This window comes from Heterodontus francisci, chromosome 6 (genome assembly GCF_036365525.1).
Source record: "Heterodontus francisci isolate sHetFra1 chromosome 6, sHetFra1.hap1, whole genome shotgun sequence".
In the NCBI taxonomy this organism is placed as follows: Eukaryota; Metazoa; Chordata; class Chondrichthyes; order Heterodontiformes; family Heterodontidae; genus Heterodontus; species Heterodontus francisci.
Window position 1 is genome coordinate 68,138,829 of NC_090376.1, and position 19,676 is coordinate 68,158,504.

Sequence of the window (19,676 nt, forward strand, 5' to 3'; positions counted from 1 at the left end):
TGAGACAGCACTGAAACAGGCCCTTCGGCCCACCTAGTCTGTGCCGACCAACAACCACCCATTTATACTAACCCTACAGTAATTCCATATTCCCTACCACCTACCTACACTAGGGGCAATTTACAACAGCCAATTTACCTATCAACCTGCAAGTCTTTGGCTGTGGGAGGAAACCGGAGCACCCGGCGAAAACCCACCCGGTCACAGGGAGAACTTGCAAACTCCGCACAGGCAGTACTCAGAATCGAACCCGGGTCCCTGGAGCTGTGAGGCTGTGGTGCTAACCACTGCGCCACTGTGCCGCCCTACTGCGCCACTGTGCCGCCCTGAAAAAAAAATCTGAAATAAAAACAGAAAATGCTGGAAATATACAGCAGGTCTGGCAGAACCCAGTGGAGAGAGAAATAGAATTAACCTTTCAGGTCTGTGACAGTATTTCCAGCACTTTCTGTTTTTATTTTAGTCATTTTTAGTGATGCTTCACATACTAATCTTGCTGATGAGTATTTGAGTGCACCTAGTTTCATAATATTTTTGATGGGTGAAAATGGGAAATGTTGTCCTATAGCTTGGGAAGCTAAGAAAATAAAAAGGGTTGCATAAAAGTATTCAGCTGTGGAAACACCAGCTCTTGTGGAGGCAGTGGATATGGGGTTCTATTTGTCAAATCTTTTAGGTGAGATTCTGTGCAAGGGGTGTACTAAAGATAAGATACCCATTGAATGTTGCATAGATAGTCATTCCTTGTAGAATAATGTACCCTCTACAAAAAGTGTAAGCGAGAAAAGCTTATGGATTGACCTTGCTGTATTGAAACAAATGCTGTAAAGGGAATCTCCAAAATTAAATGGATGCATGGAAGTCAACTATCTGGTTGTTTTACTAAAAGAAATGCTGGTACTAAGAAATTGTTAAGTGTCCTAGAGATGGGGCTTCTCGCAATGTAATGCTTTGTACAGAATATGGAACTTATTTTGATTTGTTTTGAAATGTTTGTGCTTGTTAAACTCTAAGTTTTATTTATGAGATGCTAACTGAAACTGGGTGAAGGTTTGAGTGAGGAGCTGCGTGTTTGTAATCTCTTTACTTTGTAAAATAAATGCAAAATTAAGCAAAGTTTGGCTCCAGCATAATCGTTCAATAACAAACATTCTGGAGTATAACAATTGAGAGAGTAGTTAGCAAAGCATGTAGGATATTGGACTTCATAAGTAGAAGTATAGAGTACAAAAGCAAGGAAGTTATGCTGAACAGTTATAAAGCTCTGGTTAGGCCCCAACTAGAGTATTGCATCCAGTTCTGGTCACTGCACTTTAGGAAGTATGTGAGGGTTCTTGAGAGGGTGCAGAGGAGATTTACCAGAATGGTTCCAGGGATTTTAGTTACAAGGTTAGGCTGGAGCAAAGGAGATTGAGGGGAGATCTGATAGTAGTGTACAAGATTATGACAGGCTTGGATAAGTTAGACAAGGAAAAACTGTTCCCATTAACTGATGGTACTATGACTATGGGAAACGGATTGAAGGCTTTGTGCAAGAGATGCAGGGGGAATGTGAGGAAGAACATTTTTACGCAGTGAGTGGTAATAACCTGGAACTCACTGCCCATGGGGGTGGTAGAAGTGGAGACAATCAATGATTTCAAAAGGAAATTGGATGAGCAGTTCAAGGAAATAAACTTGCAGGGCCACAGGGATCGAATAGGGGAGTGGGACTGACTGGATTGCTCCGCAGAGAGCTGGCATGGACTCAATGGGCCAAATGGCCTCCTTCAATGGCATAAATGACACTATGACTCTATAACTGTTATTTATATGCATATGTACTTTCACAATTTATATACATTTATATACATACACAATACATATACTTATATTTAGCCCAACTGGTTTGTGCCGGTGTTGTGCTTTACATGAGTTTCCACCAACTCAGGTCTAACCCCAACAGCATATCCTTCTATTCCTTTCTCCCTCATATACTTATTTAACTTCTCATTAAACACATCAATGCTATTCACCTGAACCATTCAATGTGTCCATATTTCAATCACTCTCTGGGTAAAGATATTTCGCCTGAATTCATTATTGAATTTATTAATGACTATTTAATATTTATGATCCTATTTTGGGCTCCCCCATGTGGAAACATCTTCTCCATGTCTACCCTATCAAACCCCTTCTTAATTTTAAAGGCCTCTGTTATCATCCTTGTAAATCCATTTTGTATGTTCTTCAGTGCGTCTATATCATTTTTGTAATATGGCGACCTGGGAGGGAATTCTAATATGGAGGAGTTTGGGCATGGGTGGAGGGGTTAAATGCTCAAAAGATGGAAGTGCGTTGGGAAGCTGATTTCTGCTCTTACTCAGGTTGAACAAGGGGCAGGCAGCCAACCCATTTGCCGGAGATGGGGTTGCATTTTAAGTATGTTAATTAGGCTGGAAACTATGGCCAGTTGGGTTTCCTGGCCCTTGGGAAATGTGGCAGCTGCAGCAATGTGAGGATAGCCTCGGGCCCAGCAGGAGCAGTAGTGCTTACTCCAAACCCAAGCTCATATCCACCCTCCCACCATCAGATCCACCAGCAGCCCCCCTACCATACACACCCCCAACCCCCCAACACACCCCACCTTCTCCCCGCCACAATCATACCTTCCCCCTGGGATCGCAGATTGGACCAACCCACCCCCACCCCCTCCCAGGATTGGGATCGGACCCCCCAGCACTGGGATCGGACCCCTCACCCCCCACCCACCCTGGGCTCAGACAGCCCCGGTCATAGTTGTCATAAATAAACTCCTCTTTCATCCCATCAGTTTGGTCCAGCTTTAAGTCGATTGTATGTTTCATAGCCAATCTTTGGTTCAGCATTGATATTAACTCCACAAATACATTTAGGCCTCGATATTATGCAAAATAAAGAAAGTCAACTGTGTTTATGTTTGCTTTACCACTTCCTCTTCTTTTACCAAATTTCTGGTTTTTTAAAATTCTTCCTGTCCCTTTCCATGGAACAATACCAAAATACCTTAATTTGTCTCTGGCAAAATCATTGGAGGCCTGTGTCTTCCAGAAGGCTTTTGATCTGAAGTAAGTTCTTTCACCTTTCCAATCTGACATTAGGGACTGGTTTACCATGAAATTATATAACTATTTCCTTCAGCACAAAGTATATATGTGTGAAATTCATTGAATGAGATCAGCCAGGTCCATAGCAAAAAGCAACCAACCAGAGCGAAGACACAGTTCTGACCAAATATGGAAATTGATTTAAAAATTACAGATGCCTGCTTCCATACACAATTATGGAATTCCAACTTAACCAAATAGCATTGGGGCAGTTGACAAATTACTGGTCAAGTATACCCTCTGTTATAGTTTCAAACAATAATTTTTAAGATACATGCATTGACTTTGGTGCAAACCCATCACTTCTTACTGACTTTGTGTGCATCAAAGGAGCATGGCATTAATTCACCAGTATCCTTTTTCTGATGCATATAGCTACATGCACCTCTGCCTCTGAATTATGGCGTTAGGATATGGGCGAGGGGTCGCCATGCTCCATTGATGCTACCTGACAAGCCTGTCATCCCTCCACTCCTCATTCTCTTCTTAGTCAAAAAAATGATACATGGAATTCCTAAAGGAAACCCATTGTGCTTTGTCTGAAATGAGGTGGGAGGAGAAACTGCATACCATGGTGAATAGCAGTTGTCAAAGTAGTTGACCACAGCAAAGAACAACCCTTCAAAAATGACTGCCATTTTATATGGGGAAGAAGATGAAACCGAGCAAATAAGGCCAAATGAACCGCATGTTGGCCCAAAATGGATGGACACTTCATGCAACTGATAGGAATGATGGTGGAATATAGGATGCGAAAATGGTCAGAGATTAACATGATGGATCTCTGCCTTAATTTCCAATTGGCTTCATCCGATTTCTGCTTATCTTAATGAAACACAACCCATAAATCAATCAAACCCAATCGGAAAACCGTCTCCAGTACCTTTCAATTCTTCTGAATCTTTATCCTTCTCTTTCGTTGATTCAGTGTCATATAATTCTTGTTTTGCCAGTGTCCATTTATCTGTTATCTAGTGCAAAGATGAACGCGGCTTCAGCAAACTCTGTGGCTTATTTGGAAGTTAAAACAAGGCAGTATTAATTGGTGAAAATGTATGTGATATTGTCTGTATGAAAGACAGCAACTTTCTTTGGTTGGTCTCTTGCTATTAATTCAAAAGACATCCTCCTGATATTCTGCAATTTGGCTTCACCGTGGGTTTGAAACTTCAATTCTCTAGGTTTTCAAGGAGATTGCGGTCTGCAGACTGGCACCATCAAATAATTCCCCATGTAGATTTCAATGGGGCCAATGTTGCAAGTCTTCATAAAGGCGTATATATGTAGACTTTTACTAATTATTAATGTGGTAACTAATTAAGGAACGATACCATGGTCTAACAATAGCTGCCCTACTATTTTACTGTTATTACATTACACTGAAGGACGTGCATCACTGATGATACTTAAAATTTGTTTGGAAAATGCTCGACCTGTCTTTCATCTCTTGTTTTTCTGACTGAAGTTCCTGAATTATGTTATGCAGCTGTAATCAGCATTGTACATGAATGCAGGTCATCAGATATGAATTTTGGAACAATCAACCTTTTTGTAAACTTTTAAGAAAAGAATCAAATGCACAGTGTAGTCCTTTTACAGCACTTCCCTTGTGTTATGACTGATGATGATGGTCAGAAAGAATTAAACGTGACTCAAAAAGTTAATAAGGGAAATATTAGTACTTTTCTGAAAACTCCTGGAATGTATGTCTTTGATTTTGCTAATTAAATAACTCACCTTACCCAGGGTATTCAGCATTCATCTGTTAGAAACAAAACATACATTTTTTTTACAACGTAACTTCAGCATCCATCTCAGAGATAACAGGAAAAGTAGAAAGCTATGCGTTGAATGTAATTTTAAGCTGATATCATGGTCAATGCTTTTCAAAAGCAAATCAAACCAAATATGCAAAGGTAATCAAAAATCCACTTCTACCATGTAAAGTTGCAGAAAATGAAGTGTGGAAAGGACCACAGCAGAACTGTATGCTGTTAATTCAGAAACCTCAGTAATGAGATTTTTGCCTAAGTTTGATTAACTCTGTCTGCATTTAATGGTATACTAATAAAATCACTAAAACCAATGAAATAGTCTATTAATGTTAGAAAAAGATATTCCAATAATTATTCTGTTTGAAGATTTTCTACTCAAACTCATTCTTTAACAAGCCTAACAAACTGCAGATGTTTAAAACAAAACTTGGTTGCACTGAACCACAATTTCTCACCAACATTTTCTAATTTTGGTTTCATCTCATACTATGAGCAGGCCTTTCACTTTGAGCTGTCAGTAATCAAAAAAAAGACATCTGATGGTTCTTGCATAACATTTCTGCAGTTGTGATTTCACATGCAAATGCACACACATGCACACACAGCAAGCCTCAAAAAGTTAACATTTCTATAGCCAGTGGTTTTACATTTTATCAACTGTATAGCAGTATAACAAATGCCATATTACCTGAGACTTCATACCATCTTTAATACGGACAGGAATTAAAACACTGCCATTTGCCAATCAGTTTTGCTATGTATCAACAGATGGCTATCCTAGGGGACCAGATGTTAATTGGCAAACTTCTTCAACAGAAATACACATATAGAAATAAAGAGAGACTTCAATTATATAGCACCTTTGACAACCTCAGAATGTCACAAAGTGCTTTACAGCCAATGAGGTGCTTTTAAAGTGTGGTCATTGTTGTAATGTAGGAAATTGTAATTGCACTGTTGTTACAACAATATTTCTCTGATTCTCAATAATGACCAGAATAATTTCAACATGAAACTACAATATTCTTGATTTATAATTCTGAAAATGACACGAGAAAAATAAACCTGATCCAACATTTTTCTTTCCTTCTGGATTTGGGATAAAAGTATTTTAAACAGTAGGGTTTGGGGTGAAAATACATCAGCATTGCACAAACATTCCACAGATACCAAAATAGTTTTCTCATTTTTTTGTTTGTCAATTCATAGAATCGTAAAAACAGCACAGAAATTGGCCATTTGGCCCACTGCAATTCTTAACAAATTATATTTTCCTGCTTAAAACTATTCACAAATTCAAATCCACTGCATCTTCTGCTAGACTGTAGGTGACAAAGGAAATGCATTACCATATTCATAAGTATTCTGAAAACCCAGGGCTGAATTTTGTTAGCCAATTGCAGGTCCCGGCAGTGGCACTGGAGGTGGGTGCTGTTGCCACATGCCACGTACGCAGCCAGTAGAGCACCATCAAGTGGCTGCTAGCCAATTAGCATAAGCAAGGACTGCAGACTGAACAGGTGGAGCAGGAGCCAATTGGCCCCGCGGTTTAGCAAAGCCTCCCTGGAGATTCTCCTCCAGGCTTCAAGGGAAAGGCGGGAGGTTGTCTTTCCAAGGGATGGCAAGAAGAGACCCTCCTGCCTGACAATGCAAGTCTGGATGGAGATTACAAAGGAGATCAACAGCTGTAGGTCACCCCCCCCGGAACTGGGCCCATTGCTGCAAGAGGGTCAATGACTTCATGTGATCGGCCAAGATGAGTTCTCCATTTCCATCTCCTCATTGGGACTTGCATGTGGCTACGTGGGATGGACTGCTACATGGGGGAGGAAGTAACCACAAAGGCAGCGGCAAGGTGGATGAGACATCACCACATTCTGCCAGATGCAATGCTGCATCTTGGCAACAGGCTGCCTTCTTTCAGAGTTCACCCCCATTACATCCCCTGACGGCAAACAGAGGAAGAAGCCATTTGGGAGATCCCATTAGGAGCCGAGACTGCCACTAGCATAAGTGCCCTGTTCTCCTTCATGCGAGGTCCCTCTTTCTGCTTGCAGGAGAAATAGGCCCATAACACGAGGGGGACATCGAGGACTGGCAGTGGGATATCTGATGTCTTATTCTTAGACAGTCCCTCGGGAATGAGGATGGCATTCTTCCACTCCAGGATTGTGGATCCTTAGGTGACTGAATAGTCCAATTTTGGATATGCAACTCTGCCTACAGGTGGGACAGGTGGTGCTTGGTGAGGCGAGTGAATGGGATGCTCGAATTTCCGAATGCTCCTTCTGCTGTTTGCGCTTGGTTTCTGCCTGGGCATGTCAATGCCAGCAGAGGAGGAATCTCTGGGCTAGCAGGGGCCCAGGGTTGCCGTGTAATTGCAGACTGTGAGACCGGAGTGTCCACACAAGTGAGTGAGGAGACATTGTGTTCATGTGTTCTCCACCACACTTCTGGAGATTCACATGATGCATGGTTGGCATGAGGAGATCTGAACAACCTAACCCACAAATGTTTGTGTTCTCTCAAGCAAGTCATGGCATTTCAGAGGCAAGCATAGCCATTGGCACAGGGCCATACAGGCGACCTCTAAGGAGGAGTAGGAACAGTCAGAGGCTGCACTGTCACTTCATTTCCCCTGCACCTTCCACCAGCGCAGATACTCACATGTTGGTGGGTATGCGCTCGGGCTTAGATTCAGGATCACAAGCTAGTGAGAGCACCACACGCACACTGGTGAAGCTGACGGAGGCTGTGACAACCGAGGCCACTGACAGTTGGAGGACTGTGGGTGGCCAGGCCCATGCTGAGCCCCAGGTTGGTATTAAGCTTTTTATATTGGCAGCACAGAACATGCAGGAGTTGCAGAGAGAGATAAGGGAACATCTGGCAGATATGCGAGAGGCAATGTGTGGCTATGAGAGGACGATGGAGGAGTCTATCCATGTCATGAGTGCTGCCATGTCTTAAGGGTGTGAGCGCATGGCTTCCTCCATCGAGAGGTTGGCAACCTTCATGGAGAGCCAGATCCCACAAATGCACGTAGACCTGCAAATCATCGTTTTGGCCATGAACTCAATGCAGCAGTGGCAAGTTGAGAGAGGGACGAGGTGCCTGGAGTCTCCACCAGGTCCTCACTCGCCTCAGGTTAGCAGGGAGGTGCAAGTGAGCCTTGAAAGGGAGGAGGAAAACCTGCCCTCCACATCTGGGGGATCCCCTCATGGCTCTGTATGTGAACAGGGGATCCTCAGCCCCTCTGCTCGTGAGCCCCAGCTCCAGTAGTTGTGACAACTGAGGAGGCTTCTGCAATTGTGCAGGAACCCCTCAGCCAGCTGGTGCCCCCCAGGCCTCAGGCAACCAAAGGATGCCCACCAAAGTCATCCCAGGACAAGGGACAGCCCAATCAGCAGCCTGTCTCCAAGTCAGCTGCCAGCGCAGTAGAAGCATAGTAAAGCATATAAAGAAGAGCACCTAGATACACTTTGAGGCTTCACACGTGTATTAATTGTGGCCTTTGCATTGGTTCCTGTAATTGTGCTAATAAATGGAGGTCTGATTCATTGCTGTAAATGGCACATGCTGTCATTGCAGACTTGTGAGATGCAACTTTCACCATTGTTCCCTCAATGGGCTTCCAGTGCAGATACAGGCCACATTTGGTCTCTGTCTCAGATTTGTCACAGTGTGTGCTGAAGCGATAGGAAGGATGCAACAGGCAGAATACTGTTAAATGAGTCTTTATTGAGTTCACTTTGAGATGACATCATGGTGGCAGGAAGCAGGTATGTAAGAGATTGTGTCGTGCCTCCCTTCTGTGTCTCTCAATGGCCCTGGCCTCTGGTTCAAGATCCAGTATTGCCTGTTCAGTAACCTCCTCCACATCCTCCTATCAGATGAGGACTAGCGATCAATCATGTCTTCTTCATGCAAGGCCTCCCTCCTCTGTACTGCTAGATTGTGCAAAGCACAGTAGACCATCACAATATGCAAGACCCTCACTGGGGCATACACAGAGCTCCACTAGTTCAATCGAGGCACCAGGATCTCATCCTCAGCAGCCCAATGGCCTGCTTGATGGTCGCTCGGGTAGAACTGTGGCAAGTGTTGTACCTCTCCTCTGCCTTGGTGTGAGGGTTCCTCACAGGCATGAGTAACCATGTCTTCAATAGGTATCCCTTATCCCTGAGAATCCAGCCCTGAAGGTGAGCGGGTGGCTTGTAAAGTTGTGGTACCTGGGACAGTCGAAGTATGTAGGCATCGTGGCTGCTTCCCGGGAAACGAGCACACACCTGCAGGATGCACTTCCAGTTGTCGCAGACCAGTTGTATCTTGATGGAATGGAAATCCTTCCTGTTGATGAAGGCCACTGGCTGCTCTATGAGGGCCTTGATGGCCACATGTGTGCAGTCGCTGACACCTTGCACCTGCGAGAATCCAACGATGACTCTGAAGCCAATGACTGTCTCCTTTTGACTAACAGGGTCGATTCAGTATCATACATTGTCACTGGCCCTCTTGAACATGGCATTGGCCACCTCCTTGATGCAGCAATGGGCTACTGCCTGGGAGAGCCCACACATGTCCCCAGTGGATCCTTAGAAACACCTGGACATGTAGAAATTGAGAGCCACTGTGATCTGCAGAGCCACGGGCATTGGGTATCCTCCGAAACCCATGGGTCGTAGCTTGTCCTGCAGCATGGCGCATATGTCAGTGACGGCCTCCCTGGAGAGCCACAGTCTTCACTGACACTGCCGTTCAGACATTTGGAGTAACTGAGATGAATCGAGTACATTCTCTGGTGCGGATAAGACCTTCTTGGCGTGGCCGGCTGTTGCCACTCTCCTATTGGAACTTCACAAGTGGGCCCAGCTGGATCCTGGCCCTCCCTCCCTCTGAACCACTGCTGCGTGACACTGGGGCCCACAAGGACTGGGTGTATATGACCCATGCCAGCAGATTGCTGCTCCTCCAGTGTGCTGTCCTTGGAGAGACGATCTTGCCATGGGTGCTTCCCATTGCTACTCCCCTCTGAAGACATGCTAATGCCCCTCAGCACTCACCATTACAGAGAGCCCAACACCCAAGACTGCGCCCACCCTTGCACCCGAGCATCTGAGCATCCGAGACTGCACCCACCCTTGCATGAATGACTGCGCCCACCCTTACACCTGAGACAGCACCCATCCCACACTTGCACCAATACTGTGCCCACCCCCTTGCAAGCAGGACTCTGCCTACCCTTGCACCCAAGTCTGCGCCCCCTTCAACCTTGCAGCCCAGACTGCACCCACCCTTGCAGACAGCCCAGCACCGTCTTCCCCTATCCAATGCTCAACATGGCTGCCTTCCTGCGCCATCAGTGAGACCTTGCCTCGGTGCTGCCACTGATAGACGGCCAGGGATCTGAAGGCACGGATCCCCATACACCATTGACTAAATTTGAAACCCCACCTAAAATTGGTTTCAGTTCAATGCAAATGCATTTTAATTAGCTGTTCACCAATTCAAATTGCAGTCCTGCTGATTCATGGCAGCAACGTTGCCTTGGAGCATTCCTTCTGCTGACAAAATCAGGAACCAATGTCACAATGTCGGGTTTATGGGCGAACGTGTCCACTCTGACTTTACACGCCTCCACTCCTGCTCCTGCTGGTTGGATAAAATCCAGCCTCCAGTCTTTCATGTGTGTATTTACTGGGACTGTTCACGGAAATAGAATAAGTTACACAGAACAAAACAAAATGATCACAGCAAATTTTACAAACAAATCACAAAATTGATTTTTTTTTAAATAAAGCCCTCTTTACAAAGGTACAGTACATTTGAATGGTATTTCAACTCATAATTAAAGTAACCTTTATCATTTTAAATACTTTCATACAAAATATGCATCCTATATTTTCAGTTCATATTTTAAGTAATACAGACCTTTTATATGTTTTTTAAAATTCTGCATAGAAAGAATATGCAGATACAATCTAACTGAGGTCAACATGGTATATTTAATCACACTCGAGAAAGAATTGATCTCTTTTCAGTATATGGTAATCAAATGTTGAAACCATTGGTCCACAAAGTTTGAGGGAACACAATCCATATACAGGGTGTTACATTGTGCCACTGACAGTGTAAGTGCAAGGACATGGTTGATAATGTCCATCATGTACAACAGTGATGACAGGACAGGAATCAAGATCAAGAACTCTTGCTAATTTTCTCTTGTTTAATTACTGGGCACGGACAGCAATTTAGGTGACCCTACCACTACTCCAACTGAGATCACCTAACTAAATATGGATGTAGGATTGGCATGGGGATCTTCTGGGCTACTTTATGTGCTGGTCTTTATAGCTTAGCTACTGACCATCTCAATTGGTTCTGATGAATGGTCACACAGACCTGAAACGTTAACTCTGTTTCTCTCCACTGATGCTGACTGACCTGCTAAGTATTTCCAGCATTTTCTGTGTTTGTTTCAGATTTCCAGTTTCCACAGTATTTTGCTTTTGGACCATCTAAATTCATGGAGTCAACAGGGCAGCCATAGTTTGACTTTTTTAAAGAGTTCTCAGAGACGAGAGACAGAAAATACCCAAAGTACTACATGTGCGTTTCTAGCGTTTGGCTTTTGGCAGCTCCAGTGTGCGCTATTGTGTGAATGGCTTTACATGCTGGACTCCAGGTACTGGAGATCCAAGAGTTGGCTGGAACGGGCAGCAGGACAAGCTACCGGCGAAAGGTTATTGATATATTTTAAATTTGTGCGACAGTTATTTTACAATCGTATCTACAGAAACCAATGCAATAACACTGCTTTTCAAGTAGAAATAAGAATTCACTCCTGGTACTCCTATCTTTATAGTAACTGAAATCTCACGTATCACTGTTCCCAGAACCCTAAACTATATCCATTGTTGCCCATAACCCAGAAATCTCTCACAGTTTCCACCAAATTAACACCCTCCCACTCCCTGTAGCCCCTCCCAGCACTGACACCCCCAATAACATCCTCCTATCACTGCAAAACTTCAGCACCCCTTCTACCATTCACACTCATAAGAGATCACTTCCATTACTTCCATGCCCAAAGGCCTGCTGCCAATAATCCCAACCCTAACAAATTTATGCTCTTCCCAAATCCCACCAGTCTCATCACTGTACTCCCAGACCCCTGGAAGGAGCACCTCCTGTACTCCTGCTATGTGCTTCCGACTTACCTGAAACATCATCCTTACCATCTTCCTGGGACTTAAAAAAAGACATGACAGAAAATTAAGTACACGGCTAAACAAACATAATAATCAAAGCCAATAATTTACCATCTCCATGGAAATGTGGACATAATGAAATAATTTACATGGGCACATTGGATTGCCAGGGTATAGTGGATGCAGCAAAATCAGATTGGAAGGGACATTTGCTTGTTAGGAAGCAAATTTAAATTTTTGTCTATGAATTTAATTGGATGGAAACTGTGCAGGCTCCCTTATGGTCATGCACCTTTACCCACACTTTTTTTTGTATTCCCTGTATGTAGACAATCAAATGTAGGATCAGGATTATCCACAATCCAATCTTTCAGGCTTTCTTCATAACTATAGTGTTTATTTTTTGGAATATTTGCTGTATCATTTCAATGACTGTAATATCCTCCCTATAGTGGGGTTCCCAGCATTGCAATACTCCAATTATGGTCAATTTTGTGTCAGCCATGGCTCAGTTAGTAGCGCTCTCACTTCTGAGTCATAAGGTTCAAGTCCCAATCTAGGACTTGAGGGCAAAAATTAAGGCTGAAGTTCCAGTGCAGTACTGAGGGAGTGCTACACATTTGGGGTGCCATCTGTCCGGTGAGATGTTAAACCGAGGCCCCGTCTGTTCTCTCAGTTGGATGTAAATGATCCCATGGCACTATTTTGAAGAAGAGCAGGGGAGTTACCCCCAGTGTCCTGACCAATATTTATCCCTCAATCAACATCATAAAAATAGATTATCTAGTCAGTATCACACTGCTGTTTGTGGGAGTTTGTTGGGCATAAATTGGCTGCCACGTTTTCTACATTACACCGCAAAAGTACTTCATTGGCTGTAAAGTGTTATGAAAAGTGTTATATAAATGGAAGTCTTTCTTTTTTAACCAATAATTCTTGCAAATTCAACATCATTTACTTTTAAATTCAGTGTCCCCATTTAAAGCTCAGAATCTTATTTACCTTCTTTGTCCTTTTCTGCTTGCAGTCAGTTCCTCCAGTCTGCTAAGTATTTCTTAGGGTTTACATGTTTTCACTGTTCTTTTTATCCAAAATATACCATTGTTCTGCATTGAACTAAATTTGCCACCCACCTGTCCAGTTTGCAAACTGTCCATTGTCCTCCTACAGATATGGTTCAGTGGGTATCACTGTTGCCTCTGAGTCAGAGCTTGTAGGTTCTAGCTCCACTTCAGAGAATTGAGCCCATAATCCAGGCTGACACTCCAATGAAGTACTGGGGGAGTGATGCACTGTTGGAAGTGCCATCTTTTAGATAAGACATTAAACCGAGGCTCCCGTTCGCCCTCTCAGGTGGCTGGAAAAGATCCCAAGAACTGGCAGTATTTGGAGAATAACAGGGAAGTTCTCCCTGGTGGTCGGGCCAATATTTATCCCTCAGCTAACATCATTAAAAACAGATCGCTATTCCATCGCTGCTTGTGAGACCCTGCTGCATGCAAATTTGCTGCCACATTTCCCACGTTCAATCAATAACTATTCTTCATCGGTTGTTAAGTGCTTTTGAACATCCTGAGGTCATGAAAGGCACTATATAAATGCAAGCTCTTTCTTTAAATTGATTTCATCAGCAAACTTTGACACAATGGACTGAATTTTACAAGCTCACTGCCGATCTTGGCGGCAAGCTTCAAAAATAGCAGTCCGCCCATGCGGACTGGACATCATGGAGCTGCCACGATATTCAGTGCAGCAACTCATTTAAATGGCTGGGGCAGACTGCTCCACCATCCCCCAATGCCTTGGAGGGGGCAGGCAATCTGTACCCAGCAATGGCATCAGGCGCCACTGTGCAGGCGCCAACACCATTTTTAAAGTGCTTCGAGCCCTACATTACAATTTAAATTTTTAAAGATGTATTGCATTAAAAAAAAATTTTTTTTTAATTAAATAGATGTTTCTAGCTCCTCTCCCACCACCCCCCCATAACCATACAATTCATTCCTTGCCCTCTCACCCCCCAAAATACTAATCTGTGTACCTGACCTTTCCCCCCCAAAAGTTCATAAACTTTTAACTTCACCCCTTTCCATCATCCCCTACACTGGGATTAGTTTGACCCCGCTTCCCACCCCTCCTCCCACACTGAAATATTTACCAGCTCCTCCCACCTCACCAGTGTCCCGCATCTGATCTCCGAACAGGTATCCAAATCACAGGAGTGCCGGCTACTGCGGAACGGACATTACAATGAATTTGAGGCATTAGAATAGCTCTAGAGATTGCACAAGAGTCATAATAATTCAAAGCCACCATTAGACCACCATCTTGAGTCAATGACAAATCTGCTAACATAGTTAAGAGCAATACTGCAATCTACAATTTACTTTTATTGCAATATTTTCCTTTAGAGTGATAGGAATGCAACACTGAAACCACAAGCATAATACTCTCTTCTCTTTTACAGCTGATAGTTGAATTCTAACTTGAAGGAGAAACTGAAAGGTCTAGTCACTGATTGTCTTTTAAAATGGTGCCACCTACCTCTTAAAGGAAATAACTGAGATTTTTAAAAAGACTGAAGATGAGATATTCAACTGAGAGGAGATTGAGTCCTAAATTTAACAAATAGTGGGACCCATGGGTGAAGGATAATTCTGATCTTTATTTTACTCAGTAGGCGATCTGTCATGGTGTTCAAGGGAGTCAACTTCTGCTATTTTAAAATATCGCACAGAATCAATTATTTATTTCCATGTTGGTCTCACATGGTTGGTATATAATTTCTATTTAGATATACACACTTCACCAACTTTGAAGAAAAATATTGAGCCACTTCAAGAATAAAATATCCAAAATTTGATTTTCAGCCATTGAGCTGGGAGTCTTCACATACCTATTTTCAAATTGTGCCTAATTTTCAGGAACCATTTTTCAGGATCAATTTGATAGAGAAAAGAAAGAAAGTGAGTACAAAAGAAAAATACTGCAGATGATGGGAATCTGAAACAAAAACAAAAAATGCTGGAAATACTCAGCAGGTCAGGTAGCATCTGTGAAAGAGAAACAGTTAAATTTTGATGACCTGTCACCAGAGCTGGAAAAAGTTAGAGAAGCAACAGGTTTTAAGCAAGCTCAGAGACTGGGAAAGGCACAAGAGGGAAAGAACAAAAGGGAAGGTCTGAGATTGAGTGGAAGGCAGGTGAGATTAAATGGGAAAAGGGATGATGGTGCAAGGCAAGAGGAGATGATGTACAGACTAGTGAAAAAACAAAAGATGGGTCTAGAGGAGGTGTAAATAAGAATAACAGAACCATCACCAAATGCTGCCTGAAAAAATGGGGGCAGATGTTATGATCTGAAATTGCTGAACTCAATGTTGAGCCCAGAAGGCTGCAAAGTGCCTAACTGAAAGATGAGTTGCTATGCCTCAAGCTGACGTTGAGCTTCATTGGAAGAGCATAGAAGGCCGAGGACAGAGAGGTTAAAGTGGGAGCAAGGTGGAGAATTAAAATGACAGGCTACCAGGAGTCACACTTGCGGACTGAATGGAGGTGTTCCAGAAAGTGGCCACTCAATCTGCATTTGGTCTCCCTGGTATAGAAATCGCATTGTGAGCAGTGAATTGAAAGGACACACCTGGAAGGAATGTTTGAGATCTTGGATGATGGGAAGGAAGGAGGTAGAAGGGCAGGTTTTGCATCTCCAGTGCTTACATGGGGTGGTGCCATAAGAAGAGAAGATGTTGTTGGGGATGATTGAGGAATCAACCAGAATGTTGCAGAGGGAACAGTGCCTATACAATGCTGAAAAAGAGGGGAGGGCAGATTTGTTTGGTGGTGGCATCACTCTGGATGTGGCAGAAAATGCAGAGGATTATCAGTTGAATGTGGAGGCTGGTGAGATGTAAGATGAAGTCAAGGGTAACCCTATTATGTATCCGAGAGGGAGGAGAAGAGGTGAGTGCAGGAGTGCGGGATATGGAACGGATACAGTGAAGGGAAATCCTCAGTTGGTGAGAGAGGAACACATATAGGAAGCACTGATATGGGAGGTGGCAACATCAGAACAGATGCGATGGAGACAGAGAAACTGGGAGATTGGAACAGAGCCTTTATCTGAAGCGGGTGGGAGGAACGTTAAGGCAGCTGTGGGACTTAGTGGATTTATGGTGGATACTGGTCGATAGCCTATCTCCAGAAATGGAGACAGAGAAGTCGAGGAAGGGAAGGGAAGGGAAAGGTCATGGATGGATCATGTCAAGGCAAGGGAAGGATGGAAATTGGAAACAATGTTATTGAAATATTCTAGTTCGAGCCAAGAGCAGTAAGTGACACTGATACAGTCAACTGTGTACCAGAAAAAGAGGTTAGGGAGGGACCTGAGTAGGGCTGGAACAAAGTATGTTCCAGATATCCCACAAAAAGACAGGTTAGCTAGGACTCATATGGGTTCCCATAGCAGAACCTGTTATTTGGAGGCAGTGAATGGAGAAGTGAACAGGTTCAGCCAGGTGGAGGAGGATGGTAGTGAATGGGGACTAGCAGAGCCTCTGTTCAAGGAAGAAACGGAGAGACCTCAGACCATCCTGATGGGGGATGGAGGTATAGAGGGATTGGACGTCCATGGTGAAAATGAGATGGCTAGGGCCAGGAAACTAGAAACTGTTAAAGTTGTAGAGGGTGTTGGAAGATTCGTGGATGTAGATGGAAAAAAAACTGGACAAGAGGTCAACAAAATAGGGGCAAGATTGGAAGAAATCAGTTCTGTGAGGCAAGAGAGTGAAATGATGGGTCAATCAAGGCAGTCCTGTTTGTGAATCTTGTGAGGGAGGAAGAAGTGGGCTATACAGAGTTGGGGGACTATGAGGTTGGTGCAAAGAAAATGAATAGGTGGAGTTTGAAAAATACCTGGTATGATAGTAAGTTCTTGACACGACCAAGTGAGTACTGGTACCTGACCTGCTGCAGTAGGTCTCTTAAAGCCACAAAATAGGTTTTTGATGCTGGTAAAATATTTTTGTGTTTTCCCCCGTCTTGCATTTTCTTTCATGTGTCAGCTGTTTTGCTCAGTAGCACTCCATCTTTGGATACTTAGTACTTGTCCTTGCCAATATTTTTCGGCATTATTCTTGTCTGTTGCCGATATTCAAATTGCAATATCCAAAATGGCTATGATGGATTCTTTTAGGTGTTCCAAATCCATTCCAGCATTGAGATAATGGGCCAATAAATGGAGATGCAGCAACTTCTGCAGCAGTTGGCAATGACTCAGGACCTGTCTTCACCCGCCTCAACTTCACAAGAGTGGCTGCAGACAATTGTATAAGTTGCTGAACACAACATCTGGTCCAGGAATGGCTCTACCTGTAGGTGAAGGTTCCCACAGCACAAAGCATTAATGTCACCATATCTTTTCAAGCCATTCAGGAGGCATAAGTTACATAAGGTGGTCTGCAGTGCACCCATATTTCAAGTGTCAACCACTATGTTTGCAAAGGGCAATACCTTTATTATCTTTCTTGTGGAAAGGAGGCATCAACAAGTCTAAATGTGCAGCTTCCATTGGGTAGATGGTTTTTGCTGAGTGGAAAGAGTCACATATGGTACCCACATGGGCAACAAAGACCTTTATATCAATCCCATGGCCTTCATGGAGAAAGGGTTAACATTCAGGCAGTATTTGGCAATAGAAACTGTTGTCAATGGTTAATATCCAGGATGATGGTTTTATTGTGTGCTTCCATGGTGCCCTAATTATGTAAAGAAGAAACATCTGGATAATTGTTGGGAAAACCGGGCTATCTCCTGCATCAATGGCTCCTTTCCCTCTGAGAAACTCCATAACAGCAGAGAAGCACATTGGACTGAATGCTTCAAGATTTGTTTGCTGTTCATTGGCTGCCACTTTCATCCACAAGAAAAGCATGCCATGTAGCTTAGGCACAATGAAAGTTGTTCAGTCAAATCAGCAATGGTTGTGCACAATACCAGAGCATGTCGTTGTCACTAATTTGGGTTTGTCCTATACTTGCTGGGCCATAAGAAATGTGTACAAGCATGATGAGTACCTTTGCCTTACTCCTGATACCAGCATGTTTCTTTCTCATTTGCAGCCAGGTCTGAGGGAGCTGGGTGATTGAGTTGACTCCAGTTAGCAACCTCTCTCACTCACCTCACATTGTACTCCCACTGGTGGATGGCCTTCAGCCCCAAATAAGGCCATTCTCCTTTAGTATACATCCTATAGTATGATCTCCAGCTCTTCAGAATTACAGAGATCAGAGATGCCTTGTGAAGTGGCTAGTGAGATAGTTGATGTGTTAGTTTTAATTTTCCAAAATTCCCTAGATTCGGGTAAGGTTCTGTTAGATAGGAAAATAGCGAATGTAACTCCTTTATTCAAAAAGGCAGGGAGACAGAAAGCAGGAAACTACAGGCCAGTTAACTTAACATCTGTCATAGGGAAGATGTTAGGAGCTATTATTAAAGACATTGTAGCAGGGCACTTAGAAAAATTCAAGGTAATCAGGCAGAGTCAACATGGTTTTGTGAAAGGGGAATCATGTTTAACCAATTTATTGGAGTTCTTTGAGGGAGTTACATGTGCTGTGGTAAAGGGGAACCGGGGTGAATGTATTGTACTTAGATTTTCAGAAGGCATTTGATAAGGTGCCACATCAAAGGTTATTGCAGAAAGTAAAAGCTCATGGTGTAGGGGGTAACATATTGGCATGGATAGAAGTTAACAGGAACCAGAGAGTAGGCATAATTGGGTCATTTTCTGGCTGGCAAGATGTAACGTGTGGTGTGCCACAGGGATCTGTGCTGGAGCCTCAACTGTTTACAACTTATATAAATGACTTAGATGAAGGGAACGAAGGTATGGTTGTTAAATATGCTTATGACACAAAGATAGTTTAGTTTAGAGATACAGCACTGAAACAGGCCCCTCGGCCCACCGAGTCTGTGCCGACCATCAACCACCCATCTACACTAATTCCATATTCTTACCACATCCCACCTGTCCCTATATTTCCCTACCGCCTATCTATACTAGGGGCAATTGCTAATGGCCAATTTACCTATCAACCTGCAAGTCTTTGGCATGTGGGAGGAAACCGGAGCACCCGGAGAAAACCCACACAGACACGGGGAGAACTTGCAAACTCCACACAGGCAGTACCCAGAATTGAACCCGGGTCGCTGGAGCTGTGAGGCTGCAGTGCTAACCACTGCGCCACTGTGCCGCTAGGTAGGAAAGACCTGGCAAATGGAATATAATGTGGGAAAGTGGGAAATTGTCCACTTTGACAGGAAGAATAAAAAGGAAGCATATTATCTAAATGGTGAGAGATTGCGGAGCTCTGAGATACAGAGGAATCTGGGTGTCCTGCTGCATGAATCGCAAAAGGTTAGTATGCAGCAACAGCATGTAATTAGGAAAGCTAGTAGAATGTTATCATTTCTGGTGAGGAGAATTGAATAGAAAAGTAGGGAGGTTATGCTTCAGCTATACAGGGCATTGGTGAGACCACATCTAGAGTACTGTGTAGAGTACTGGTC

The 19,676-nt window shown here is 43.5% G+C and overlaps 1 protein-coding gene across 7 annotated transcripts in view; it reads right to left on the reverse strand.

Moving 5' to 3' along the window:
* The window catches only part of LOC137371364 (interleukin-18 receptor 1-like), a 70,913-nt gene extending 65,020 nt beyond the window's left edge, over positions 1-5,893 (reverse strand). For 2 of the 7 annotated variants that reach the window (XR_010975210.1, XM_068033833.1), the window contains exons 1-3: positions 5,589-5,893; positions 4,863-4,887; positions 4,009-4,096 (exon numbers count right to left, since the gene is read on the reverse strand). Coding sequence is in view for 2 of the 7 variants with exons in the window: in XM_068033833.1 (XP_067889934.1) it covers positions 4,009-4,096; positions 4,863-4,883 (109 nt within the window). In the remaining 5 variants the exon portion in view is untranslated. Of the gene's footprint in view, positions 1-4,008; positions 4,136-4,862; positions 4,888-5,588 lie in introns of those variants that run through there. The other 5 variants (XM_068033836.1, XM_068033834.1, XM_068033837.1 and 2 more) reach the window with 5 other exon arrangements.
* Between the last annotated feature and the right edge of the window lie 13,783 nt (positions 5,894-19,676).